The 24882-nt window shown below is 58.3% G+C and overlaps 8 protein-coding genes across 9 annotated transcripts; 3 read left to right on the top strand and 5 right to left on the bottom strand.

Annotated features, from left to right (window-relative positions):
* Nucleotides 1-343: 343 nt before the first annotated feature.
* On the top strand, nt 344-3189 carry GGTG_00834 (lysosomal cobalamin transporter). Its single transcript, XM_009218586.1, has 2 exons — nt 344-518; nt 748-3189. The coding sequence occupies exon 2, from the start codon at nt 1059-1061 to the stop codon at nt 2829-2831; it is 1773 nt and encodes a 590-aa protein (XP_009216850.1). The 5' UTR covers nt 344-518; nt 748-1058; the 3' UTR covers nt 2832-3189.
* On the bottom strand, nt 2811-5247 carry GGTG_00833 (hypothetical protein). The gene is made up of 2 exons (XM_009218585.1): nt 4605-5247; nt 2811-4529 (listed from the first exon to the last, which is right to left on the bottom strand). Exons 1-2 carry the CDS (start codon nt 4703-4705, stop codon nt 3239-3241), a joined length of 1392 nt encoding a protein of 463 aa, XP_009216849.1. The 5' UTR covers nt 4706-5247; the 3' UTR covers nt 2811-3238.
* GGTG_00832 lies at nt 5222-7468 on the top strand. Of its 2 annotated transcripts, XM_009218583.1 has the most exons (3): nt 5222-6313; nt 6482-6568; nt 6666-7468. In XM_009218583.1, exons 1-3 carry the CDS (start codon nt 6099-6101, stop codon nt 7237-7239), a joined length of 876 nt encoding a protein of 291 aa, XP_009216847.1. In that variant the 5' UTR covers nt 5222-6098; the 3' UTR covers nt 7240-7468. The 2 variants fall into 2 exon arrangements, with proteins under 2 accessions (XP_009216847.1, XP_009216848.1); XM_009218584.1 differs by lacking the exon at nt 6482-6568.
* A 1023-nt stretch (nt 7469-8491) lies between these two features.
* Nucleotides 8492-9863, bottom strand: GGTG_00831 (hypothetical protein; the record flags this gene model as incomplete). Its single annotated transcript, XM_009218582.1, has 3 exons — nt 9747-9863; nt 9044-9162; nt 8492-8953 (listed from the first exon to the last, which is right to left on the bottom strand). The coding sequence occupies exons 1-3, from the start codon at nt 9793-9795 to the stop codon at nt 8492-8494; spliced, it is 630 nt and encodes a 209-aa protein (XP_009216846.1). The 5' UTR covers nt 9796-9863.
* Nucleotides 9864-10234: 371 nt separating this feature from the next.
* GGTG_00830 (G/U mismatch-specific uracil DNA glycosylase) lies at nt 10235-11871 on the bottom strand. The gene has a single exon (XM_009218581.1). The coding sequence runs from the start codon at nt 11487-11489 to the stop codon at nt 10323-10325; it is 1167 nt and encodes a 388-aa protein (XP_009216845.1). The 5' UTR covers nt 11490-11871; the 3' UTR covers nt 10235-10322.
* On the top strand, nt 11711-14086 carry GGTG_00829 (hypothetical protein). The gene is made up of 3 exons (XM_009218580.1): nt 11711-12126; nt 12235-13725; nt 13799-14086. The coding sequence occupies exons 2-3, from the start codon at nt 12280-12282 to the stop codon at nt 13871-13873; spliced, it is 1521 nt and encodes a 506-aa protein (XP_009216844.1). The 5' UTR covers nt 11711-12126; nt 12235-12279; the 3' UTR covers nt 13874-14086.
* Nucleotides 14087-14122: 36 nt separating this feature from the next.
* On the bottom strand, nt 14123-17615 carry GGTG_00828 (hypothetical protein). The gene is made up of 4 exons (XM_009218579.1): nt 15292-17615; nt 15012-15172; nt 14625-14874; nt 14123-14527 (listed from the first exon to the last, which is right to left on the bottom strand). The coding sequence occupies exons 1-4, from the start codon at nt 15303-15305 to the stop codon at nt 14371-14373; spliced, it is 582 nt and encodes a 193-aa protein (XP_009216843.1). The 5' UTR covers nt 15306-17615; the 3' UTR covers nt 14123-14370.
* A 191-nt stretch (nt 17616-17806) lies between these two features.
* Nucleotides 17807-21590, bottom strand: GGTG_00827 (hypothetical protein). The gene is made up of 5 exons (XM_009218578.1): nt 20761-21590; nt 20429-20683; nt 19936-20345; nt 19046-19864; nt 17807-18963 (listed from the first exon to the last, which is right to left on the bottom strand). The coding sequence occupies exons 1-5, from the start codon at nt 20862-20864 to the stop codon at nt 18887-18889; spliced, it is 1665 nt and encodes a 554-aa protein (XP_009216842.1). The 5' UTR covers nt 20865-21590; the 3' UTR covers nt 17807-18886.
* Between the last annotated feature and the right edge of the window lie 3292 nt (nt 21591-24882).

The raw sequence follows: 24882 nt of genomic DNA, 5'->3' as shown, positions 1-24882 counted from the left end.
CTAGCATTAAATTCTGCCAATCAAAATGGGTCCAAGCGTGCAAGCTTGGGGCGCGCCACAAGCGTGCAGTGTGATTCTCAATCCAGGCGAGAGCCGTGATTCGGTGGCGACGAAGCACAGGCCCGATCGAACCGATGCAACCTCGATGCCCGGGGAGTCGCCACAGCGCGCTTCAGGTTCAAAAACGCCCCAGCACAGTGGGACCAACCATATGCAGACGCACCAAGGTGGAGAGAGCTCCCGCGTCCGCGTGGGTCAAAGCTGCCCGCTAAGGGGACAAGCAGAGCGCAATTGCGTCACAGACTGCGCGCTCCCTGAGCCCAGCGTGCCACCTCCCTCGTCATCATCACCCATAATACGCAGCACCGCCAACCTCTAGGTTGCCAAAACCCCTTCACGCTGGACTTGCCTGTCCTGCACCTGCAACTTCGTGTTTTCGTCTTCACGGAAGCAGCACATTGGAGCAAGCGGGTTGAGCTATTGTTCCTCCGTTCCAGCCAGCAAAGTGCCAAGCACAGGTAAGTCGCGAGCTCTTGTTTTGGACATGCGATTCTCAGGACGTTGCTCCCCGACGTCAGCTCTATCACTTCTTCATTCCATTCCCCAAGTACGCGCTCTGCAGGGCAGCAGTCGAGAGGACTAAATACTCGGATTTGGCGGCCGACATGGCATGCTCTCGCAATGGACGGCCCCTCTCCGGCGCTCTTGTTGACAATTTCTAACTCGCTGGATCGCATTGTTGCACAGCTAGCCGTCCTCCAAACCCGGCTCAAGACCGTAAATAGCCTGCTGGGAACTATCGAAGCCCGAGCGCAAACCTACTGTTCAAAAACACAGCCCGCGGGCCGCTTCACCCTTGGTCGAAAAGCTGCTCCTCTTCAACCGCTCCTCGACGCTAGCATCGAGTGCTTTTGGAACCCTCCAGGCTCGACGACAACCCCGGAGTGGGGCGCCGTCACAAGCCTGCTTGAAACACGAATTACCTATCATACACGCAACTGCTGCCCAGCAATAAATCTTGCAGACTAGCATGCTGCCAGCTCAGCTCTAGTTCCAAGATGGCTCCCTACCTGCAGACGAGTTTGATCTGGATCGCGTACGGCGTGGCCGTCGCCGTGGCCCTCCTGGCCGCCATTATCACCACCTTCACCTGGCAGACAGCGCGTGACCGCTCAGCCGTCGTCAATGTTGTCGCCATTGTCAGCTTGACAACACTGCTGGCGACGGTCTTGCTCCTCCCCGTCGACATCGCCCTCGTGTCTTCCACCACCTCGGTCCATCTCGGTGCGAAGAGGGATTGGGCAACGCCCGAGCACGTCGCCAAGATCTTGTACTCTCTCGAGGTCCTATACTATACCCTGTATAGCTTCGACGCGCTCCTATGCCTCATCTTCATCCCTTTCGCGTACTTCTGGTACGAGGAGTCGGACGAGGTTGATGACGAGGAGGGCAGGAGTGTTGGCAGCAAGCTGTGGGGTGCATTCAAGTACACCACCATCTTCATCATCCTCGTCGTTATACTCTTCCTCGTGGGCTTCTTCGTTCCGGCAGCGGGCAACCAGACCGGGGCACATCTCGACCTCGACTACTTCAAGCGGCTGCTGGCAGCGAACAAAGGCGAGAAGGCGCTGACCTTTGCCGTCGGCCTTCTCGTGTGTCTTGGGACCATGCTCTATGTCCTGTACACGGGTTCTGGCCTCGCATTGCTTCCCATTTCGTTTATCAAGTCGGCGCCGTCCATTTCGGCCCCTCAGCTCTCCGAGACGACGGCAACCGCCCTTGAGAGGAACCGCGAGCGTCAACGACAGCTCGAATTGCGTAGCTCTGGAAACACCGACGGCGTTTCTTCCAAGGACAGGCGCGAACTCGAATCTCTGGTCCGGGAGGAGCGCACCCTTGTGCGCCGGGCGCGACTGGCATCTGAAGCCCAGGGCGAAGGGCGCAGTTTCGTCTACCGCGCTTGGACCAAGATCTGCGCAGTCCTTCGACCCCTCAAGTTGATCGGGGGCATCCTCTTGCTGATTGTTTCGGTAATTATCTGGGTGTCAATGCTCATCACCACCATCGACAAGGCATCCAACTCGCTCTGCAAGGGCCGCTGCGGGTACATCCTGGGCCACATCAAGATCTTTCAACCCATCAACTGGGTCTTTGTGCAGTCCGCCAAGGCCTTCCCTGTCGACTACGTCCTCATGGCTTTCTTCATTCTGTTTTTCTTCAGCAGTTCCGTCTCGGGCCTGGCGACGGTGGGCATCCGTTTCCTCTGGGTCCGGCTCTTCCAGATCCGCAGGGGCCGCACCGCGCCGCAGGCTATCCTGATCGCCACCGTATTGCTGGCCCTCATCATTCTGGCAATCAACTACGCCATGGCCATGATGGTTGCGCCACAATACTCCATCTACGGCACCCAAACATTCTGCCTCAATGCCCCGCGCCACCACGGTGAGCAGCCAGACTGTACTAACCACCCGGAGATGGTGGTCCCCTGCTCTGAGGCGTACACGGAGGATGCGGCCAAGGACGTCTGCACTCCGTCCGTCATGTCGACTTTCCTGAACAGAGTAACTCTGAACTGGCCCGTCTTTGGGGCCATAGATTTCTGGGCGCAGCCGGCCTTCCTGGCCGTCTTCTTGATCGTCTTCCTCACCTCGCTATTCCGCACACCCAAGCTCAACATGAACGAGTTTGACGAGGAGGCAGAGGCAGACGAGGAGGAGGGTCTCCTCGCGAGCACAGGCAGGCGGTTCGGCGCCACGTGGCAGGACATCACCGGCCGGCCGACCAGCAACAATGGCGGCAACACATCGGGTGCTGGCTCGAATCGCGCTTAAGAAGGGGCAAGTTGTTTCAGGTTGTCTCATTTGTCTTGCTTTTGAAATGTTGCAAACGAAGTGGTGACAGTCCACAGAGCAACGGTGTTGGGCATTATGCAGGTTTACGGCAACACACTTGGGGTTTCTTATCTTTGGCACAAGGGAGACGGATTATGTCCTGTTTGTTTCCTTTCTCATTTCGACTAGTCATATCCTGATCCCTTTTGTCTTCATCACTCGCTTTCTGTTGGTTGGGGAGGGTTATCCGGCTATCACGAGGTACTTTACACATGCTAGCAGTGGTTTGAGAGAGAATAACAGAGATTTCTTTCTAAAATGGCTCTCGGGGACTGCATTCACGACGTTTTGATGACGACTCGCTGTCTCTTCTAGGATCATGGAGAAATGCACGCTAGGTTGGCTTCTTAGTTTTTCGTAAACTTCCAGCGCCGGTGGCCGCGCGCGTCGTAGTCGGCCGAAGGACCAACGTGCATCCCCCACCAGCACTGCTCGCAGTACACGTCGTCGTCGCAGCCCTCACAACGGCAGGTGGCGTCCTCCAGGCACAGTATGCACCAGCTCTTGACGTCGTCGTCGGTGTAGCCCGTCTTGGTCGTCAGGCGCGTCGTCTTGCCGACGTCCCCGGGCTTGTAGCTCGGGACGGACGGCAGGCCCAGCTCGTCGTCGTCGTCGTCGGCGGCGGCGGCGGCGGCGGCGGGAGCTCCCGCGTCGCGCCCGGCCTTGAGCCTCGCGAGCCTGCTGCTGAAGTCGGCTTCGAAATCGGCCGAGCCCCTCCGCCGACCCTTCCCGGCGCCACCACCTTCTTCCCCCGACACGGGCGGCGGGAGGGTCGAGGGGGGCGTGGGGAGTGAGAACTCACCGTCTTCGTCGCCTCCCGTCCCGGCCGCCGCTGCAGACCTCCCGCCGTCTTCTGCGCCCCCTGGATGTTCCGGGCCCGTCTTGGCCTCCGGCGCCGGCGGCCGGGTGCCTTCCAGGCTCAGCTCGTCCAGGGCCCTGAGGAGCGCCTCGTCCGCCTCGCGGCGCATCTCCTCCCCGTCCGAGTCGTCGTCGTTCTTGTCCTCGCCCTCCTCGCCCAGGCCGGCGGCCTCCCGCAGCTCGACTTTTTCGAGCCTTTTCGTCGCCTGCTTCTCGAATTTCGCAAAGAGGGCTGCAGTGCGCTGCGCCTCTGTCAGCTGCTCGTCCAAGCTAGGCACCGGCGCGCCGCCCTGCTTCTCTTTCGTCGCCGTTGTCTGCCCCCCGCCCGCCCCTTCTACCTCCTCATCCTCCTCGGCCAGTCCGAGATCCTCGAGACCCTCCAACAGGTCATCCAGGTCCCTGCCGTCGGAAGCGAACAAAGGGTCGTCCTCCACATCAGGTAGTGAGAAAGTAGAAATTGGGCCTCCAGCCCGGGGAGGCGGCGGTGTTGGCGCGTGCCGCTCTGTGGGAGCCGTCGCGCCTGTCCTGTGAGGCGCGCTGGCCTTGGAGGGCGGCTGCGCCACCCGTGGGACCGGACCTTTGCCAAGGTCAGCGGCGGGCGCAGGAGGGGTGGAGACGCCCGCAGCAGCGGTAACGGCTGATAGAGATGCGGCGGAGGACCCTGCAGATGGCGGTGCGTCCTGGGAAGTTTCCCTCAAGGACCGGAGCCGGGCTGATAGGGCATCATCCCTTGCCTCTTTTGGGGCAGGGGCAAATGATGATATCGGGATCCCGAGCGCGCTTCACGTTGTTGTCTGCTTAGCTAAGTGGAATATTTGACTCGGACGGAGGCCGGTAGGCGAAAGACATTACTACTTTTGCGAGGTGTCTAGATCCAAATTCAGATTGGTGCCCTTGAGCGCATTGAGACGGTCCAGCAGGCTCTGGTCTCTGTCACGGTTGCTGTCGCCCGCCATGGCTGAGTGAATAGCAGCCGTCGGTCTTTATTCCAGCCGAAACCGGCCCGGCCGCCTCCGAAGGATGGGCGCACCGGTGGCTGAAACAGGCAGAAAGGATTAAGGGAACCGCCTCCGATGCGCGGCAGCAGTCTTGCGGCTGTCTCACGGGAAAGCCTGAGGTAGCGAGCCCATCAGGAGAGACGAGAGCTAATAATGTTGTTCCGCCTCGGCTCTGCCTGATTCTTGGGCTGAGAGACTAGGTAGGCAGCGATATTTCGTCTTTGATGACGGGACCCAGCGAGAGTCACGCCAAATATCACGCTCTGACCTCTTGGTACGGAGCCGAGCTGGGGCTGTGGCAGGGGCGTTGACAGGACGGGGAGGCTGGCACGCTTGGTAGCGGGTCATTCGATTAGGGAACCAATTGCTGACAGGCATTCAGGCCCCAGCAGGTGGGAGCCAAATGTTTAGTATGAAACAAACACAACGCCGTCGTCAAGTTCGACTGCCCGGCTTCCGGGATATGCTGTTTGGAATCGATCAATATCTGCACAGCCATGTTTTAAGCTTCAAGCCACCTGCAGGACAGCGCCCCCATCGTGGGATCAGGCACATGATCGTTGCTAACCGCCACGCGCCTCTGGAATTTCGGATCCACCAGCCGCCAAGGATTATAAATCGTCGTCCAGCCAAGGGGGAACAATTCTCCCGGCTCAAATGTAATTCGCTCGCAAAGACAACATCGGATTTAAGCTTCTTTGACAATCTGCGTGGCGAAGTGCATGCGCTAGATGGGAAAAGGACATGGAGTCATTTCAACCGCCACCTATTCGCTCTGTTGTCGACGCCAAAACCCGCGACGGCCTGATGTGCTAATCAAGCCATCATTACCTCCCAGCGCTCCCGTCTTCATTGACACCAGTGACTATCGATCTTCCGTCTCGCGAAAATCAAGTTGGCAGGCCATTTTCGGTTTTGCTAAGACATGTTGTGCAAGGAATGACGCCAAGGGACGTCAGACCCCTGCCGAGAAGGGAGAAAATGGCGGAGGTGGCCCAAATACATAGGCCGTTTGCGGGAGCTGGTGGATGCCAAGAGCACAGCCCCCTGTCCGCCACTTTGGGCCCAACCACGGGGACACAGGTTGCCGAACCTGTGTGGTCGTTTGTTCATATAATAAAGACCCAAGTTCTTTGCAGGCCCTGTGCGTGCTGGTCGAGTTTGAAAGTCACCTCATCACCAACATCATCACCATCTCGACGACCGAGACCTTCTGCAAACCGGGACAGCCAACAGACAGACACACCTCGGTCTGATTCATCGTGACGCCGCCCAGGTCGATTGGGCGCGAACCAACCAATACAGCCATAGCGTTTCCGCGCTGCACCACCACCAACTATTCTACGCCGCGATGAAGGCGACTACGTTCCTCGTCCTGTTCTCCGTCCTGTCGGGCTCTGCCGTGAGCGCCGCCGCGGTGCCCGAAGACTCCCACGCGCACGTCCGCTACTCCAGGACGCCGTCTGTGTTCGACCGAGATCTGGGCACGACCAAGGACCTATGGAAGCGCAAAGGCGGCGGTAGGAGCAGCGGCGGCAGCGGTGGAGGCAGCGGTTCTAGTGGAGGGTAAGTTTACAGAAGCTCCGGTTCCGTCATTTCACTTTCTTTCCTTTTCCCCCGTTTTCATGCAGAGAAATGAGTGTCACTCCTGCCCGCCTGTCGTCGCGCCTGTCAGTTTCCCTGTCTTTTGTGATGGTGCAGTATACTCAGCTGGAATTTTTGTTTGGATTCTAGGTCTGGATCAAGAGGTTCGGGTTCTTCTGGCTCTTCGGGTTCTTCAGGTTCATCTGGCGCGAGGGGTTCCTCAGGCTCATCAGCTCCGTATGCTCTCCTTCTATTCTTCGCCTTTTGTCACCCCCTGGTGACTTTCCCCCTTTGCGGAATCGGCACGCCACTAACACGACATAACCCACCCCAGCTCGCGATCACTATCCAACTCCAACGCTGGCGGCCGCACGGCCCAGGGCAGCGGCCCGCCGCCGCCCTACAGCGCCGGCACCTACTCGGGCGGGGCCAAGGTCCCGCTGCAGGCCGGCAAGTCGTTCCCGGCGACGCGCGTGTTGCCCTTTGTGCTCCTCGGCGGCGCCGCCCTGGCATTTTGGCCGGGCTGGTACTACGGCGCCCACATGTACCCGTACCAGAGTCACTGGAACTACCGCAACCGCTCGAGCACGGCCAACAGGAACGAGACCACGTCCCTGCCCGTCATGTGCGGCTGCGCCGAGTACGCGTCGTGCGCCTGCGAGGAGAACAACAACCAGACCTTCATCGACAGCACCATCGGCAACGGCTCCATGGCCGACCTGAAGGAGCGGAACGTCACCATCGGCGAGTACAAGGGCAGCAAGACCATCTTGATCAACGGCACCCTCCCCAACGGCACGACGGCCGCGGGCGGCGAGGACGACGAGTCCGGCGCCGTCCGGATGCTGCAAGCTCTCGGGTACTGGCCGGTTGTCGTCACCGCCGTGGCCGCCGTGCTTGCAGTATAACGGCCCGCCCTCGCTGCTGGGTTGCGGAATGAAAGGGAGTTCGGTACCCGTCGGATGGTACCATAACTCGCGGAGATGGAAGGTAAAACGGCTGGTGTGGCGAGTCGTTGTACTCCTAAGCATGATACCCATGATTCTAGCTTGATACGTTACGTTACGCCTCTGATATCGAGAGCACTTACGCCTCACTGATTGGCTTTATCTTCAAATGTAGTTCATAATCCCACAAAAATCTTGTATATGATGTCTTGCTTCGTACTCAGCTACTTACCAACGCTCGCCGATGCCTTGCATCAGCACTGTCAGGGTGTCTAGACAAGCGGTGATTGCCGGTCTAGCACAAAAGCTTCACTGAAATCCAGGCCCCCCTGAACCACCACGATACTGTGGCCCGACGTGAATACGAAGTCGGGAGACTGCCCCGGTTTCGCCGCAGACGGCGCTATAGCACACATCACTTCGCTGTCGACGAGCCACTCTCCCAAGGCGAAGAAGTGACGCCGTGCGACGGTATCGGCCGAGCCACCACCTTCCAGCGCGGGCGGCCGCAGAGACTGACCAGGAGACGCCGTGCTCAAGGCTGGTTGCGTGGGTTGAGCCGGTGGGAATCGCCTCGAGTTTAGGGTCGGCCTTAGCCGTCCCGTCTCCGCGGCCGTGCCGGGCGGGGCCGGCCGGCTCCATGGCTGCGAGTGCAGGAAGCTCGACACTGCATGCCACTTGACGCCCGGTTAGATGCACCCTGGCCAGGCTCCCACCCTGCTACCGCACAGGAGGCTCCTGATGGTTGTGCCCATCATCTCCCTCCTCTACATAGCCCTGCGGATATCTCTCGATAAGTATACGTATGCCACCCTTGGCTCTGTTTCAGTAGCATTATCAGCCAACCATGTAGGTCTCATGATCTAGGAAAGCGGGGATTGGGCCTCTTACAGGTTAAGGAACGTATCATCCTGCCAGAACATGGCGGACGCGTGAACGTTAAACTTTCTGCACAGGAAAATAAACACCTCAGCACACAGTCTATCGCAAACAGAAACCATGTATGAGAAGTAGGGTAGCCATACATGCCATATAGCCGATTGCGGTCGTTATAATCCTGCCTGGGCTCCAACATGGGCATGTAACGTGGTACTCGTTGATATATGATTGGAGTTTGTTGCGGGATGGCCTCCAATTTCCCAGCTCGTCTAATATCACAAGGGTTAGAGCGCCTGTAATATTCGATAGCAAGCAAGCAGGGGACTTGCGCTCATTATGAGCCCAGAAGCTCGAGGGGCCACAGCAGTCGGGGGATAACCTTGTCGAAAATCCCGGGAATAAGTGCGTTGAGCTCCGGGTCCGGGCCGGCCCGTTCCTCACGCACGTTCAGCACATGTCTGAGCCCTCGCGAGAAAAAGATCTCCCCGCTGTCGCACCACGTGTTATCCTGCGGGATATTTCCGTCGTATGTCACACAGTGGAAACCGAACTTTCCCTCCGGGGACGTATGCCTTGAGTGCAGGAGAACCAGCTTCTTGCAGAATAGCTCCCTTGGCGGGAGGGCATCCAGGTCGAAGTCGTAAAACTTGCACACATAAAAGTGCGCACTGTCGTCATTCTGGAAAGTGCCCCATGTGATGGGTTGGGGGCAAAGACCTGGACTGATGGCGTGGATGGCGGTGATGGACTCGTACTCGCCCTTGAGCGCCTCCCTCCCATCATAGCCAAATGAGACCTAGAATTAGAGTCATGTCAGAACTGGGTAGCCCAAACGCCCACCCATCCCGCCTATGGAACAGCACGTCTTTAGGCGCAAATCTCTGACCTTGACGAAGTAGCTCTCCTGCTTCCCATCTGTCTGTTCCACGATAACCCGACGAGCAGTCGCCCACGCAGAGTCGGCCAGCTTGGCCACACCTAGGACTTTCCACACGGATGGAAGTGCTGCGGTTGAGAGGGTTCGGTCTCTCGTTAGTCCAAAAGCATTGGACTCGCAACGGCGAGGGCTGTCGCTGGGGCCAACCTTTGGGGGTTGCACGGTCAACCTCGCCGTCTTCCTGGAAGCAAGAATCCGCCGGCAATGCAGGAGCGCTCGTTTTGCCTGACTGACAGACCTGCACCCATTTCTTTGCTAGTCGTTTAGGTTCACCAGTCCTTAAGCCCACCAAAGCTCTACTCGGCACTCACGAGAGCATCGCACCTTCCCAGTTGCAACACCATCTGCAGAGGACTTTTGTTCTGAGTAGCCGCCCCGCCGTGAATCAAGTCGAGCTTCACCCGTGAGTCTTCAAGTTCCAGAGCGTTTTAAAATTTTGCTTCGTCGTTGCTCTCCCATGATCGTCGACTAAAACCGGGTTTTTTTTCAGACACCTTCCCCAACACGAGCTCTTCGACTTTTCGTCAAAGCAAGGAATACTCCTTATGGCTCATCAACCTCTCGGGTGCAGGCCAGCAGGCGTTGTGCGCGGCAACCCGGATGTCCCGCCGCCCACGGAGGATCAAGAGGTTCGTTACAGCCGAGCCCCTACCCTGGACGAATAGGCCAAGTTCGTATTGGAATCCGTGACTGACAGGCATTCTAGATCATTGGCGCCGCGGCGGACTGCGAGCTTAGCCCAGCACAGGTCAGTTGCGTTTGCTTCCTTTCTTTTCCAATCTGTTCCAAGCAGCTGACCAACATTTTACTTGTTATTCTAGCTCTGCCTCGCGTGGGCTGTTCAAAGGGGGATTCCTGTGATTCCCAAGGCTGTCCAGGAGAGCCACATGCAAAGCAACCTGGAAGTAAAGCAACTCCCCAAGGATGTTTTCAACGTGGTCAGCAGGCTGGCCGCCGAGAGACAGTGCGGGGCTGTCCGCTTTCTGGCCCGAGCAAGCATCTCGGGTTCGCATCTTCGACGAGGAGCGCGACCAGCCTGAGGCTGACGTCCCTCCGTGGGACTAAAGCTTTGGCAGTCAGGGCAGCTCATGGGTCTCGGAAGACGATTGGTGTGGTCGTCTGGAGGAATCAAGGGAATAGTTTGGCAAGGAGGAGAACGCTTATCATTCTTATGCGCTGGCTTCATTATTGCACTGATATCCTAAAAATTGGCACTGTGGTCATCCTTTCATGCTTCTGCCGCCGCCGCCGCCTCCCTCTCAGCCCGACGTTGCTCAACCCACACTCCAAGCTCCCTCCATATACGCTCCTTCTCGACAAGCGGGAGGGTGGCCGCGAGGCCGCTGGTGCTGGTGGCCACAAACATCCTCGCGCCGCCCCAGTCAGCCGCCCCCTCCGCCTCCTCCATGCCCTCACCCACCAGGTCTGCGGACACAAAGCTGGGGTCGACCGAGTTGGCCGCCGCCACCGCCTTGGCCACGCCGGCGGCGGTGCCCATGTTCTCGCTCTCGGGCTGCCAGCCGTAGCTGAACTCGGTCTTGCGGATTGCGCGGCCGTGGCGGACGCGCCAGACCGACTCCCAGATGCCCTTGCCGACCATGCAGACGGCCTCGGGCCGGAAGCGGCGGGCCTTGGCCTCGAGCACGGCGACTCCCGCGTCGAGCTCGCGGTGGGCCAGCTCGGCGCCGCTGCGGCTGGGGCGGGCCACGATGTTGGTCAGCCCCAGCCGGAAGAGGCGCGGCATGTCGAGGTGCTCGCTCGGGGAGCACAGGCGCGTCGTCATGCCCGACGTGTGCATGAGCCGCCAGAAGAGGTTGGTCGGGTGCGCGTACGCGTGGCCGGTGCGGGCCGTCTGCACGCCCGGGTTGAGCCCGACGAACATGACGAGCAGGCCCGGCGCCAGCGCGTCCGGCACCCCGGAGAGGTGGGCGTAGGTCGACGGCGGCGCGTAGCCGCTGCCGTTCTTGCCGCCGTCCGAGGGGGCTGCGGCGCGCGTCTTTTGCCGCTTCGTCATGATGGCGAGGGAGCGGGCCGAGCGGGCCGCCCCCTTTAGAAACATGGGCGCTAATGATGTGGCGTCCTTGCTTTCATCCTTCTTCTCTGGTGCGTCTTCTGCTGCATCCCCTCCTGTGTCCTCTGTCCTCCTGCGTTTCCGCTCGCTCGGGCCTGCGGTGGAAGGACCGCCAGGCGAGGTCGAGGCCGCTGTCGACTCGCCATCAGGCTTGGCTACTGTCTGTGTCCCTTTCGGGGCTTGAAACCCCAGCAGTCGCGCACTTCTGCGGGTGGCTTGCGGAACGTCTTTGTACGCAAAGTCACCCAGCTTCAAGTGGCCTTTGAAGCTCGGACTGCGGCTGGGCGATGTGGGGAGGGGTTCGTCTTCTGGTTCTGCGGCCATCCTTGAGTTGAGGTGGGCTTGAATATACGAGAAAACACGAAAATATGTGGTACCCAAGCGGGACTTTATCGGTGCGATGCTACCAAGAATTTACTGTTGCAGAGAATGATTTGGGTTCGCCAAGGCCCTGCGGCCTCCCGCCTGCAATTTATAGTGTTTTCAGCCCCAGCCGTCGGAGCGGCTTCTTGCCTCCAGCCTGCTCGGTGCCCTAGCCTCGAAACTGATTAGCCCAGGCAGCCCTAGGCATCAACGCCACATTGAAGCCGACGCGTTGAGCCCGTCTGTTGATGAGATGACACGCGACAGGGCCTGAAGAAACTCCCCTCTGATCGTTTGCATGTTTTTATTCCTTGGTTCCGCACGGGCGCGGGTGTTCGTTGTTCGAGCCCCTGCCCAATCCTGCTGGGAGAACCCGCCACGCCCACCAACCCAATCCAATAGGGGGGTGGCGTGGCGGGGCCCATCCACTGCCGACGTCAGTGGGGGCTGCCCTGAGCAGCTCCCATTCAGCTGGGCTGCCCCTCCAACATGCGGTGTCCCAAAAGCAAGTGCCAGATGGATTCGTTCGTCAGCTTAGTCTCCAGCCAAACGGCGCTGCTAGCCAGAAAGAAACCTCCGTGATCTGCTTAAAGAGGAGGTAAGTCTTGAGCAGTCCTGTCTCCTCCTTTCCGTTCTGTTCCCCCTCATTTCACCGCCACTCGTCGTCAACGAGCTCAACCCCCAGCTGACATCCCTTGATATCAAGTAAACCAAGTAAACAAACTTCCACGAAGCTACGATAATCGCCACAATGGACACCGTCAAGCAAGCCCTCGGTCTTGGTAGCAGCGCCAAAGCTACTCCGCCGTCCGACGAGACGCTAGGCCAGCTGCGCGAGAAGTACACCAAGGCCGGTCAGGACCAGGTCTTCACCTTCTACGACTCCCTCGGCGCCGATGAGAAGGCCGCGCTCTTCCAACAGCTCTCCCAGATCGATCCGGACCACATCAATACGATCACCGACCGTGCCCTCAACCCGCCCCAGACAGATGATGCCGGCAAGGCACCCGTCCTCGAGCCCCTGCCCGACTCGGCCACGGCGAGCATCCTCGACTCTGCCGCGGCTGACGTCGACACCTGGTACGCTTCGGGCCTGGACCTGATCGCCCAGAACAAGGTTGCGGTCGTCCTCATGGCCGGCGGCCAGGGTACCCGTCTGGGCAGCTCCGCTCCTAAGGGCTGCTACGATATTGGCTTGCCCTCAACCAAGTCCCTCTTCCAGATCCAAGCCGAGCGCATCCGCAAAGTCCAAGAGCTTGCGGCCAACAAGGCCGGTGGCGGCAAGGTGGTGGTGCCGTGGTACGTCATGACGTCGGGCCCGACGCGCAAGCCGACCGAGGACTTCTTCAAGCAGCACAGCTACTTTGGGCTGGAGAAGGCCGACGTCATGTTCTTTGAGCAGGGCGTCCTCCCCTGCATCTCCAATGACGGCAAGATCATCCTCGAGGACAAGGGCCGTGTGGCCGTGGCGCCCGATGGCAACGGCGGCATCTACCAGGCCCTCGTCGTGGCGGGCGTGCTCGACGACATGCGCAAGCGGGGCGTGGCGCACATCCACGCCTACTGCGTCGACAACTGCCTGGTCAAGGTGGCGGACCCCGTCTTCATCGGGTTCGCAGCGTCCAAGGACGTCGACATCGCGACCAAGGTGGTGCGCAAGCGCAACGCGACCGAGTCGGTCGGCCTGATCCTGCTCAAGAACGGCAAGCCCGACGTGGTTGAGTACAGCGAGATCGACAAGGAGACTGCCGAGGCGACCGACGCCAAGCTGGGCTCCGACGTGCTCAAGTTCCGCGCCGCCAACATCGTCAACCACTACTACAGCTTCCGCTTCCTCGAGTCGATCCCGCTGTGGGCCAGCAAGCTTCCGCACCACGTGGCGCGCAAGAAGATCCCGCACGTCGACCTGGCCAGCGGCGAGGCCGTCAAGCCTGCCAAACCCAACGGCATCAAGCTCGAGCAGTTCGTGTTTGACGTCTTCCCCATGCTGGAGCTGGCCAAGTTTGCCTGCATGGAGGTCCGCCGCGAGGACGAGTTCTCGCCCCTCAAGAACGCCCGCGGCACCGGCGAGGATGACCCGGACACGAGCAAGCGCGACATCATGCAGCAGGGCAAGAAGTGGATCGAGGCCGCCGGCGCCACTGTGACGAGCGAGGAGACCGATGCCGGCATCGAGGTCTCGCCCCTTATCAGCTATGTGAGCCTTTACGTGCCAATGCCACCCTACATTCTTCGTGTCACTAACCACGTGCTGCTTCGCGATTGGATAGGGCGGTGAGGGTCTCGAGGCGCTCAAAGGGAAGTCCATCAGGGCGCCTGCTCTGTTGAACATGGAGGCCCCCTGATTAAGTCCGAAGCTTTCTCGATTCTGTTGTAGCAGGCCTCTAAAATCAGGTGATGGTGTCGGTCTGCGGGAAGGACCACCATTGTTTTTAAAATGTTCCGGGACACCTGATGTTTATGAAATGATGAAAATTCGTGCCATACGGTTCGATATGTGATTAGATGGGTCACAACTAGCCTCTTGGTAGCCCAAATATCAAGCGCGATGATGACCATGACATGTTCTCATTACTTGACCAAGCATACGTATCGGAAATGCCATGTTTTGCAAAGCAGGTAGGTAACGCAGCCCAAATTTGTCTATCGTCATTACATTCTATGAAGAGTGTATACCTATCTATCCTTGCAGTATCGATCTATGCGCAGGGCGCAGACATTGTCAGATACGCCAGAAACTCCATGATGAAGCAAATCCGAGTCTATCCAAGGGCCCGACTAGCCCAATAACGGCAGATGGGGGTTACTGTTTCTGCCCACCCTTCGCTAGACTCTCGGCAGCTCAGATTCTCTGGATAGGCTTCGTCTTGGGCTTCTCCTCATCCCCGAACGCCTCAGTGCCCGAGCCGCCGCTGTTGAGGAAGCTCAGGTAACAGTTCCAGCCAATGGAGATGACGTTGACAAACAGCACGCGGTGGTGCAGCGGCACGAACTTGAAGCTGCGGTAGGGGTAAGACCAAGGGTCCGGTGGTTAGCTTCTGCTCCAGTCCGGAGTATACTATCGATCGGCACTAGAAAAAAAAAGGGAAAACTTACTTGACCATCTGGACAAAAGGCCAGAGCATGTAGTTTGCCGTCAGGGCGTTGAAGTAATTCTTCTGCAGCTTCTCCTTGGGGCTCCCGCCCTCGAGCACGGCCATGCTGCTGAGGAAGATGCCGATGAAGGTCGGGGCGAACAGGCCCTGGTCGACGGCGACGCGGGCCGCGATGGTGGCGTTGGCGCTCTTGAGCACCACGCGCTGCTGCAGTATCTTGAACCACGTGGTGGCCGCGGGGCCGAAGACGGCTTTTTTTTTTGGTCGGGGGACCCCAGTGTCAGTCAAACAGCCCAACGACGGGGGGAAAGAGAGAAAAAAACAAAACAAGAGGAAAAACGCAACACTATTCCTCAATCGCTAAGGAGTTGGTGGGTGGGCTCCTCACCTCCGCCGTAGAGGAACATGCGCCCCGTCCGGGTCAGGTCGTGCTTCTCGACGCCCCGCTTCTCGACCAGCTGCTGGGCCGTGATGTCGCCCGTGGCGAAGAGCACCGCCGTGGTGATGCTCTGCGTCAGCAGCGGCCGCGCCGCGAGCCTGGCCTGGTACCTGCGTTGGCGGCGGGGAGGGCGATTTGTCAGTGGGCCGTTGTCTATATTGATGAGGCAGCTGCGACCGCGGGTCGTAAAAAGGGCGGCGTGGCTCAAGATCCGGGGTTTTCAACATACCACGCGAACACCATCTTTGATGACTGGGGGTTGGTTCTTGGATCCTTTAGTTTGTTTCCGAGGCCCCAACTCGGTCCGGGTGCTGTCGATATGCGAGTCGCGTGCTTGATGGGAGCCGCAATTGGGTACCAAGGCTGAAAACCCTAGCACTGATAAAAAAAAATATCGGCTTGTCCCGATTCCAGCCTTCCTTTTTTTTTTCTTTTTTCCACCTCAGCATGCACTTTGCCGGTCACACGATACGAAAACAAACACAGAACCAACACACCGATATTCTTCCTGGTCCTCGATTTCCCCGAACGCCTAGAACGCCCAGAAATGCCGGACAAGTCCTTTCGGACCTTGTGATTGAAATTTCGACGGTCTCGAACGGGGGGGCCGAAAAGGGTTGGGATTTGCGGGTGAGACCCGCTCGGAGCGGCCTTTGGCCTCGCCCCAGTTGCAGCCTTGTCCAAACGCCCGTCTGGCCCGGCTGGGTGCCGCCGACCGAGTCATGAACCACTGCCGTCAATCCGGGCAGCCTGCGTCTGGTCATTCGCTAAGCTCCCGAGATCTGGGTGCCCGCCGCCCGCTGCTTCCACCCGGGCCGCGCCAGGATTGGGACAGTGCAGGCGTCTGTCCCCTCCGAAGACCAGAGTCCGCGTACATTGTTCCCCATCAGTCTTGATCTCTTCTTGCCTGGGGCTGATTGATATCTCGTGGCAGGTGACTATGTTGACCTTTTACGACTGGACGAACAAGCCAACAGGGTCGAGATGCTGAGAAAACCCTTCGTCAACAGTGGTCATGTATTCCCAAGCGGCTAAAGGCGGCAAGATATCGTCTTCTTCCTACCACTCGCACCCCTCCTTGGATCAGAGTTGGTCTAATCATCCCAGCGAGTGACGGCTATCCCAGTTGCCATTCGGCACAACCTGGTGGCAGAGATCAGCCCGAACGCTGTTTCCATGCCACCGACAGCATGGTGTATCCCAAGACCTTCGGCAAATCCAGACGCGGGACATGGAACATTCTCAGCTCCCCGTTACCAAGCCCCCTCTCTGTCCAGGCGACGGGTAGGTACCTGCCAACCAATCACCCTCACACCCATCTACCCACTTGCGAGCGAGCGAGCGAGCGGGGTGTGCTTCTAATTACGCAGCGGCCACAGGCCTCTCCGCGGACTTGTTTGTCCTTTCGCAAACGCTGCCGGGGATCCGGGAGCGGGTACGGAAGGCTGACAGGCCGGGGAGCGAGTTTGTAAGTCACGCCACACTGCATTGCCGGCAGATGGGCATGCTTGTTTCTTCGCACGCGCTCTCAAACCCCCCCATCCCCCATGCTCTCCTCCTGGAAGCTTCGCACCGATGACTCCACCTGCTCTTCCACGAGAGTCCCCAGGGTCCAAGCCCGCGCATTCTCCTGCAGGAAAGCGCCCTGGGTGAGCTGATAGGGGAAGAAGCGATCGAGATTGAACGTTGTCGGTCGGTCGGCGGTGATGAGCTGGAGCCTCGGGTGGTGAGAGACGCACATAACCGAGTAGAATCCCACAATCTAACCGTAGTCGCCAAAAAAGACACCCTTGCGCCATCGTCGGCGCATGCGCATAGGTCTCGCCGCGAGCACCTAATCTCGGGCGGGATGTCATCCGTCCCCCAAAAGCACCTGATTTTGTTCCCATCCCCAATCGGCTTCCGGGTTACTTTTTAGTCTCTTTTTTTCTGGGGTACCTACCTGGGTCCTGGGATAAGGCTCACATACAGTTTAGGCGACGGCGACGGTGCAAGGGGGGAAGAAAGGGGGCGTGCGGGCCGCGCGATCGATGCGAGGTGGTTCGATTCCGAGCTGTCAAACGAAACAAATGGCCTGATGGACGTGGGCGCCAAGACGCCCGCCCGCGGAGATGCTGGGGGGGAAGGAGGCTTCCTTTTGAAGTGTGGAGAGGACCACCATTCCACCGCCGCATCGACCCGACCCCCTTCTTCGCTTCCTTGTGTTGACCGCACACGCCCCGCGCGTCATGTGCGACGAGGAGGTGACAAGTCAAAAGCGCCAGCGACAATGGAGCCAAACAATGTTGACGCCTAGGTTCTTGCTGTGGCTCGTGCAGTGTACTTTTGGGGGTGTTGAGGGCCAGGTGCTTCGCGTGGCAGGTTGCGACCTCGAGCGAGGCTCAGTGCGGGCCTGCGTCCCTCTCCCGCACCCATCCCGGGTTCCGCGGGACTGGTATCGAGGCAAGAGCCATTCTTAGCGAAAGCTTCTTCCTTCTAGCGTGCTTACTCCTGTCACCACAAAAGGAAAAGCATCATTCATCTCGACGATAAACTCAGGTCATCCTTGCTCTCCTGTTTTTCCCAGATTCATCAGTCCTGCCGGTCCCATGATTTTCGGATGGCCGGCAGGGCAAACAGACGGGAGTGCCTTGCATGCAGTGCATGCAGCGGGTTTCGGGGCCCGGGATCCAAGTGCCAGGGGAAACAGCAACAGGCAAGAACCGCCCATTTGGGGCAGGTCTTCGCCGTGTGGTACCAGACTGCCGCTGGTGGGTGATAAAGAGCGGGCCCTGCCACTTTGGAACGGCTGGCGTTTGGGAGCCATGTTGCCCCAGGAACGGCCGGGCGGCAACATCATATCCGGCGCACTTGCCCCTCGGATTTTGCCTAGGAGGGCTAGGCTGCTTGGTTTATTTTGCCGCCTTGCCTCAAATGTCGAGCAAAGGGAATTAGATGGTTTGGGGGGAACGACAAACGACAAAAGAAAGGGATGAGATGAGTTGCGACCCGAAGCCAACACCCACGTTGGATTACCTCAGCTAGAACTAAGAGGCTCTGCAATTCATCGGTTTTCACATCAGACGACCAATGAGATCAAAATCGAACAACTGAGCCATCAGAAGAATTCAGTCATGTGAAGGAAATGGGGGACACTGGCTTTACAAATACATTGTTATAAGAGATATGCATCAGGATATGCATCAGTTCGTATTGACGTAGTAGAAGAGTTTATGACTGTGATGGTGAAAAAGGGAGAAGATGCGCAAAATACTGAAGTAAGTAGGTATATATGACGAAGAGTCATGGGCTATCAGGATCCCAAGGGTCATGGAGGAAAAGATAAAACATGTGAAGAATATAGGTAGAAGGCGGTGGAGGGAGATGCTGCCTGCTGAGGTCAAGTGTGAATAAACGGTCGCTTTCCGGCGTGGATTGCCCGTTCGCGCTCATCAAAGGCCAGGGGGTGAGTTTTAGTACAGCGGGAGGGCTGGAGAAGAAGCAAATCCAAGGTATTTTCGTGCAATAAGACATAAACTGCAAGCAAATGAAGTCAGACCAAAACATACAGGCTGTGTTGTGTCAACAAAAAAAATCTGCTTAAATGCATCAAGCAAAAAGGGTTCTTTCCAACTGCCCCCATCGCTGCGCCCACTTTGGCTGGGAGCCATTCCGTCACCCTCGCGCTTCTCCCGGTCACAAATTTTGGAATATGGGTGGGTGGGCCTTGGTGGCATTACCACAGGTATATTGAGGATATTGAGTTTCCAAAATTGCAAAGGGTGGATTTGTTGGCGTTAAAATTGCCCAAGAATAATAAGAGAGCGGGACGCAAGACGCCCAGTTTAGAAGTGCTCCTTCCAGAAGCGGAAGTCCACCTCCCGTACTGTGGCGGAATCGCATGCCTTCTTGATGTCGCGAGCTGGAGGAGAAGGAAGTCAGTACACCAAACTTGAGCAGAGGCCGATGATGTGTAGGTGAGGAGAGATGGCGTGAATACATACCGGCTGCCGTAGGACCGCAGAAGTAAACTCCGACCGTGGTCTTCATGCTACCCTCCAGGCCAGTGAGGTAAGTCCTGTCGAGGATACCGTCACGAAGCGAAGCGAATAGCCTGGGGAAGTTGGGACGACCAAAGTTGGTGCGGGCCTTGAGCTCAGTCAGGGGATCCAGCGATGCACCAACCGAGTTGAGCACAATGTTCTGCGTCGTGTCCATGTCGAGCTTCTGGGTCAGGTAGGTGTGGATCTTCAGGAACTCGATACCGTTACCGCCCGGTAAACGGGCAGCCTCGGACGACTGCTGCTCAAGAGACGAGAGCAGGGTTTGGAACCACTCGAAGGAGCTGGTGTCCTTGCAAATCCAGAAGAACTCGACACGGCGGAGACGGGTCGGGGGGTTGGGGCCGTTGCGCAGATGCCAGATGTTCTTCAGGATAGAGGCCCAAGGCGTCACACCAATACCAGTACCGACCAGGACGGCGATTTCGTTCTCGAACACGTCTTCGGCGGGGGCACCATAGGGACCGTCGATACGGAGGTAAGGCATCTGCTGACCGTTCTGCAGGGCGACTTCGTACATGCCCATGGGGTCCACACCCTCGTACAGCTTGGCCTGCGCAGCACCGGCACCGACCGCGTCACCGAGAGCCTTGGTGAAGTCGCCGACCTGCCTGACGTGGACCGAGACGTAGGGGTCATACGGGCAGGAAGTGATGGTAAAAGGATGCCACTGGTACTTGGACACGGCAGGCACCTGGAGGAAGAGCCACTGGCCGGCCTTGTAACGGAACGAGGGCTTGGAGAACTGGATCTCGACGACATCTGGGCAACAAGAGTTAGTAAACATGGCACGAGTGAGAATGTAAATGGGGCCATGGCTCCGCAAAACTTACCATATGGGTGGCGAACAACACGAGTAATCTTGGTCTCACGGCGGGCACGGATCTCACGGTACAGGCGCTCGATCAGGTAAAAGCCACCAGTCCAGAGCTCCCACTGCCAACCCTGGTATCCGATACAGTGCTTCCAGAACTGGTCCATATCAAACGGGGAGATGGGCTCGACAGTGTCGCGCACGAAGCAGCCGGTAGTGTGGGTGTACAGGCCAAGGAAGAACGGGATGAAGAGGTGGTGGGTGTACCAGAAGGTCTCGAACGATTGCTGGCGGATGCGGGCGTGGGCCGTCGTGTACATGAGCAGCATGCACAGGAGCATCATGTGCCCAGTAGCGCCACCAGGTTGCGTGTAATGGATCTGGAGCGCAGTCTGGGCACGGATCTGGTTCTTCTCCACGTTGAAGAAGCTGCGAGTGTTGGGATGGTTAGTCGCCTTGCTAGTGCTTCACTCTGGCGCTCAGCACTTCGCCGCAGACAGGAAGGAACTTACTTGACGTAGTGACCGGCGGTGTGGATGGCGGTGAAGAGAAGCATGGCATAGGCGACCTGACGATGGAACCAGATGTTCTCGTCGAAAGGAATAAACCTGACCTTGGGCCGGATCCACCTCATGATCGTCCTACACACAGGAAGCAGAATAATCATGCCATCGACTGAGAGCACCAGACCAGCGCCTCGAGAAATCCACACGGAGAACGTGAGGGTGTTGAGCGGCGCCAGCCTAGCATCTGCGTTCTGCTTGTACCTGGATCAAGAGGACGACAGATTAGCGAGTCGGTCAAATCGCAAATTAGAGCACCAGAGACCGTTGTTCTCCCTTACCATCCATAGGCGAAGATGGCCCAGTGAAAGCTCCAGAAGAGGACATTAAAGGCGAGCTTCTGTGGGGTGAATTGCTTCCCCAGTGTGTGTATGAACTCGCCCATTTTGGCGGTAGTTCCTCCTCTTGTCTATCCGGACCGGTTGTATTAGGTGTCGACCTGCGACAGTGCAGACGTCTCTGTCGACCGAGGAGCCGGAGGCCGGTCGGCCAGTCGGGAGTGGGAAGCAGCAGTGGCTTTGTCGGGGTTCGGTAAAAGAGCGGATTCTGTCGTCGTCGGTGGCGCGCGCGCAAGACTCGTTCCAAGCCCGATGTTCTCCTCTCAATACCCGAGCAAGTTCCTTCTCTTTTTCTCCTATCCTCCCCCTATTACAATGTAGGTAAATGTTTCCGACACCGTAAAACGAACAGGCAGGCGGCGACGGCGATGAAAAGGAAGAACGAGAATAAAGTTGGAGAAGTCGACTCCGGTAATATAAAGAGCGATCTGAGCCAGCAGCGAAGGGAATGGAAAGGAAGGGTTGGGGGACCTGGGGCTCAGGAAACAACCACATCAACAGAAAGAGAGGAAGAGACCTGGAGAGCCGCAGCGAGGAGGGTGGGCACAAAGATCATAAAGGAAAAGCAGAGACAGGGTGTGGACCTGTCAGCCGAACGAGGGCTACGAGGCGGGGCCGAAGGCAGGGGGGGCACAGATGGACGATGGTGGAGAGGGCGAGTGATGAGGAATCGGGACTGGTGTGCACCGTGCAACCCGTTCGGGTGTCAGCCGACCATGAAACCTCCAAATCCCAACTGGTATTTCTTTCACAACGGATTCGCACGAGCAGCCCAGTGGCAGCACGCGGGTGTGAAGGTTGACGACGGGGGGGGGGGGGGGGGGGGGGCGTGAGGTGTCCACGGGCGCAGGCTGGCCAAGGTTTGTGGCCGCTGGGATGGAAGCAGGGGGAGGGAGACTGCTGGCTGTCTGGTATTTTGCCTGGTCTATTTTTTCCTTCTGTTCTTCTTCTTTCGGACCCTCGCGCGAGTCGGACGGGATAGGGGTGGTCGGTTCCTGGGCAGGGAGTGTGGGTGGGCAAGCGACGAGGCTTCTCTTCGATGTGGCCAGCGACGGCGGCCTGCAGGCGTCAGGGATTATGCCCTCTTGGCGCAAAGGTTGATCAGACGCTGGAAGGAGTTTCGCACCGGCGGTGGGCCTGTGTCAGGAGCTGGTCCGATCGAGGCCGACACCGTGGTTGGAGTTGAGACGAGCCGTGTCGGAGGCGCTTTGATGAGGGGCCTCTGGCCGCTACGCTGGTGTTTCAGCTGCGACAGGGGGCTAAAAGATGCTTAAACCGGCGACCAAACCGCAAAGGCAATAGATCCGATTGAATCCCGGATCGTTTCCTGTCATCGACCGCGCGCCATGGGATTGAACGGACGAGAGAGAAGCGTGCAGCTCTACCGTCCTGTGTCGTCGTCGCGCGTCCTTTTGCAGTTGTAATAGCCTTGTCCAAAACCTGGGGTATCGGCACACCAAAAACCTCATGCACCATCTATTTAGGTTGGGCAACGCGACCATCGAACCATTGAGCCCCAGTTGCACCATCAATTGGGGGGACCTGCGCCGCTTTTCTGCACGCCGTCGCCTGCCCCACCAATCACTGCTATTGGACAGGCGCCGGGGCCTGCCTGCATCCATCGCGCAGCGATGGATGCGGCACACCAACCACGGCCAAGAATAGGCTGCGGCCCAGGATGGCGGCGATGACGGGCGCTTATTAGCGTGTGCAGCAGTGCAGCTGTCAACAACGGCATCGCCCAAATGGGCCTGGCACGTTCGCAGGATCGAATCGAAGACGATGGTGGGCGGGCTGGCGTCGCAACAGGTCGGCAATCCACCCTCGCACACCTTCTCTCGTAGCCGTTTGTTCTGCTGGCCCCTGGTCCCCTCCTCGTGGGTTGGTCTCGTTCCGAGAAGGAATCAAATGTCCGGGGCGCTTGGCTGCACGGCGGCTGCAGACGACGAACGACCCAATCTCATGGGTCGTCAGCTCGCTACCTCTCACCGTGGCTGAAGCGTGGGTTGTGTGCCCTTGGCCGGCCACCCTGGCCCACCGCCACTCCTGCGAGTCTCAGATTTCTCTATCCGACTGGGGCTCGACGGCAAACTGTAGCACACATAGGTATCAAGCAATAAGTGGCTCTCTCCACCGCCCGAGGCTCGCCTATGAAGCTGGTTTTGAACAAGGCCCCCTTGGCTCAAACGATGGTCGCCTCCCGGAAATTCGCCATAGCCGGGCCGGTGAGGTAAAGTGTGGTCGGACTACAGAGCATGCTGGCTTGCCTGCCCTGCCGTCATCCCATCCATGCTCGTAAAACGGTTGTGTGGTGGGCTAGAATACATACGATGTGCTCTGCGAGCAAGTGGCCAGGCTGTTTCGCCGATCTCTGCGTCCCCTCAGCGCTGCAGAGCCCACGCAACCAGATTTGCGTGCACAGAATTAGTCTGCCAGCTGTCGATCGGAGGGAATCGCCCTCGATTGGTGCACGTTTAGCGTTGGCGGTAACCCATCACTATCGCGTGGGAGCCGCAGCGTCCCCCTAGCTCTCTGTGGAAGCTTTTTGCTCCTTTTTGCACGGGGCTCCGCAACTCTAATTTCTCCAAAGAGCGTCCAATCTGCGTATCCCCACGCGGCTCCTCCGATGGCCCAAGACGTGCGTCCGTGCTCTCCGAAAGAAGAAACAACAGAGACCATGCAACAGGGGCTGGAGACCCTGGAAGTCCGATAACATGCAGCCGACTGTCTGCCTTTGCTTTGTCTTCCCACCAGGCAGCAAGACACACGCCCACCCCCAGCCTAAAGGCGGTGCGACCGTCTCCATGATAGCTCTGTTGGGCCTGCTGAGTACTTGGGTGTCCACCTAGGTTGGTTAGTTGCAGTAAGTAACGAACCACCAAAGGCGCAACGAGGAAACATCCGCCTTGAATCAAAACGCCGCCGACACAGACATATAGGATTTACCTAGTCCTATGAGGTGGGGAGTCGGGGTCGGTAGGGGTGGCATCGGCAGTGTTGGACGAACTCGCAAAATGGAATAGGGGAAAAACCAAACTATCTCGACCATCCAATGTCCACAACCTGGGTACGCTTGGCTGCTGCTAGGACCTCTCTATGCCTTGCACCACCCGTCATGTCGGTGTGGGAAAGATGTATTTTATCCCGTCGTCCGGATGCAAGTTCATCAGGGGTAGCGAATTAGGGATCTCGTCGTCGAGCCGCTCCAAGTTCCATCATCTCGCGCGGAGTCAGATCTGGGTTGGTTAGGAGGAGCTGGAAATCTTTCCAACGGCGGGCACGGGGTCGAGGTTGCCGCCGATCTGACCCGCCCAACGGCGGTAAATCGCAGATTCCCATCCTTTTGCCCCCTAAAATTGCATTCTGGTTTCAAGAATCCCATCTCCTGGCCCGCCTGGCTCAAACCGCGTGGCTGTCTTGTGCAGCACACTGTGTGGGGCTGACTTCTCCTGATGAGGGGAAACGCCAAAAGGGCCCGACTAGGGATGTCCCTGTGAAACAGTCGGGGCGAAACACCTTGGTGCAGCCTTGGGCGCAAGATTCCCACTCGAGAGGGCGCTAGTCTTGCGGCCACGACTGGTGTGGTTTCGCGTGCTGCACGTCCGGGGATTTTTTGTTCTTTTTTTTTCATGTTCTCCGAGGGCGCCAGTAGCCATCTAGGTTGTAACCCAAGGTACCATCCGTCCTACCTAGAGCCGCCCACATGTATGATCGCTAGCGCCAGCCGACGCCGGCAAGTCTCGTCTCAGCCATGTGCATCTCTTCCTTCGAATCATGGGAAAGTGAGGGAAAACCGCCCCTGAGCTCAGAATACCATCCGGCTTCCGCCCCGCGGTCCCGCCCCCATGCTGCTACGCTGGCGGAAGCGCTGGCGGCGCCATGTGCTAAGCCCTGCAGCCGAGCGAGGGTGTTTACTAAGGTTAACCGATGATGTGTCTCACCATCGCAGAGGTGATCGGCCATGGACTCGTCAGGTTGAGAGAACCCTATCGCTCTGTGCTGGGCGCCAAGTGATCAAGCAGGGCCCTCCTGTCGCGGCCCCCGGGCGAGCGTGGACGAGAGCTG

This window comes from Gaeumannomyces tritici (genome assembly GCF_000145635.1).
Source record: "Gaeumannomyces tritici R3-111a-1 unplaced genomic scaffold supercont2.1, whole genome shotgun sequence".
NCBI lineage: Eukaryota > Fungi > Ascomycota > Sordariomycetes > Magnaporthales > Magnaporthaceae > Gaeumannomyces > Gaeumannomyces tritici.
Note: the sequence above shows the minus strand (reverse complement) of the source record. Positions and strands in the feature narration are given on the sequence as shown.

Excerpts from the sequence above, each read along its gene's own strand:
- GGTG_00834 (XM_009218586.1), top strand. The coding sequence starts at position 1,059 with ATGGCTCCCTACCTGCAGACGAGTTTGATCTGGATCGCGTACGGCGTG.
- GGTG_00833 (XM_009218585.1), bottom strand. The coding sequence starts at position 4,705 with ATGGCGGGCGACAGCAACCGTGACAGAGACCAGAGCCTGCTGGACCGT. Across the intron at positions 4,530-4,604 it reads GATCTAGACACCTCGCAAAA|CGCGCTCGGGATCCCGATAT; the intron begins GTAGTAATGTCT and ends AACAACGTGAAG.
- GGTG_00832 (XM_009218583.1), top strand. The coding sequence starts at position 6,099 with ATGAAGGCGACTACGTTCCTCGTCCTGTTCTCCGTCCTGTCGGGCTCT. Across the intron at positions 6,314-6,481 it reads GGCAGCGGTTCTAGTGGAGG|GTCTGGATCAAGAGGTTCGG; the intron begins GTAAGTTTACAG and ends TTTGGATTCTAG. Across the intron at positions 6,569-6,665 it reads TCCTCAGGCTCATCAGCTCC|CTCGCGATCACTATCCAACT; the intron begins GTATGCTCTCCT and ends AACCCACCCCAG.
- GGTG_00830 (XM_009218581.1), bottom strand. The coding sequence starts at position 11,489 with ATGGCCGCAGAACCAGAAGACGAACCCCTCCCCACATCGCCCAGCCGC.
- GGTG_00829 (XM_009218580.1), top strand. The coding sequence starts at position 12,280 with ATGGACACCGTCAAGCAAGCCCTCGGTCTTGGTAGCAGCGCCAAAGCT. Across the intron at positions 13,726-13,798 it reads TCTCGCCCCTTATCAGCTAT|GGCGGTGAGGGTCTCGAGGC; the intron begins GTGAGCCTTTAC and ends GCGATTGGATAG.
- GGTG_00828 (XM_009218579.1), bottom strand. Across the intron at positions 14,875-15,011 it reads CATGTTCCTCTACGGCGGAG|CCGTCTTCGGCCCCGCGGCC; the intron begins GTGAGGAGCCCA and ends CAAAAAAAAAAG. Across the intron at positions 14,528-14,624 it reads CCTTTTGTCCAGATGGTCAA|CTTCAAGTTCGTGCCGCTGC; the intron begins GTAAGTTTTCCC and ends CCCCTACCGCAG.
- GGTG_00827 (XM_009218578.1), bottom strand. The coding sequence starts at position 20,864 with ATGGGCGAGTTCATACACACACTGGGGAAGCAATTCACCCCACAGAAG. Across the intron at positions 20,684-20,760 it reads GCCATCTTCGCCTATGGATG|GTACAAGCAGAACGCAGATG; the intron begins GTAAGGGAGAAC and ends CTCTTGATCCAG. Across the intron at positions 18,964-19,045 it reads CTGCGGTCCTACGGCAGCCG|CTCGCGACATCAAGAAGGCA; the intron begins GTATGTATTCAC and ends CTTCTCCTCCAG.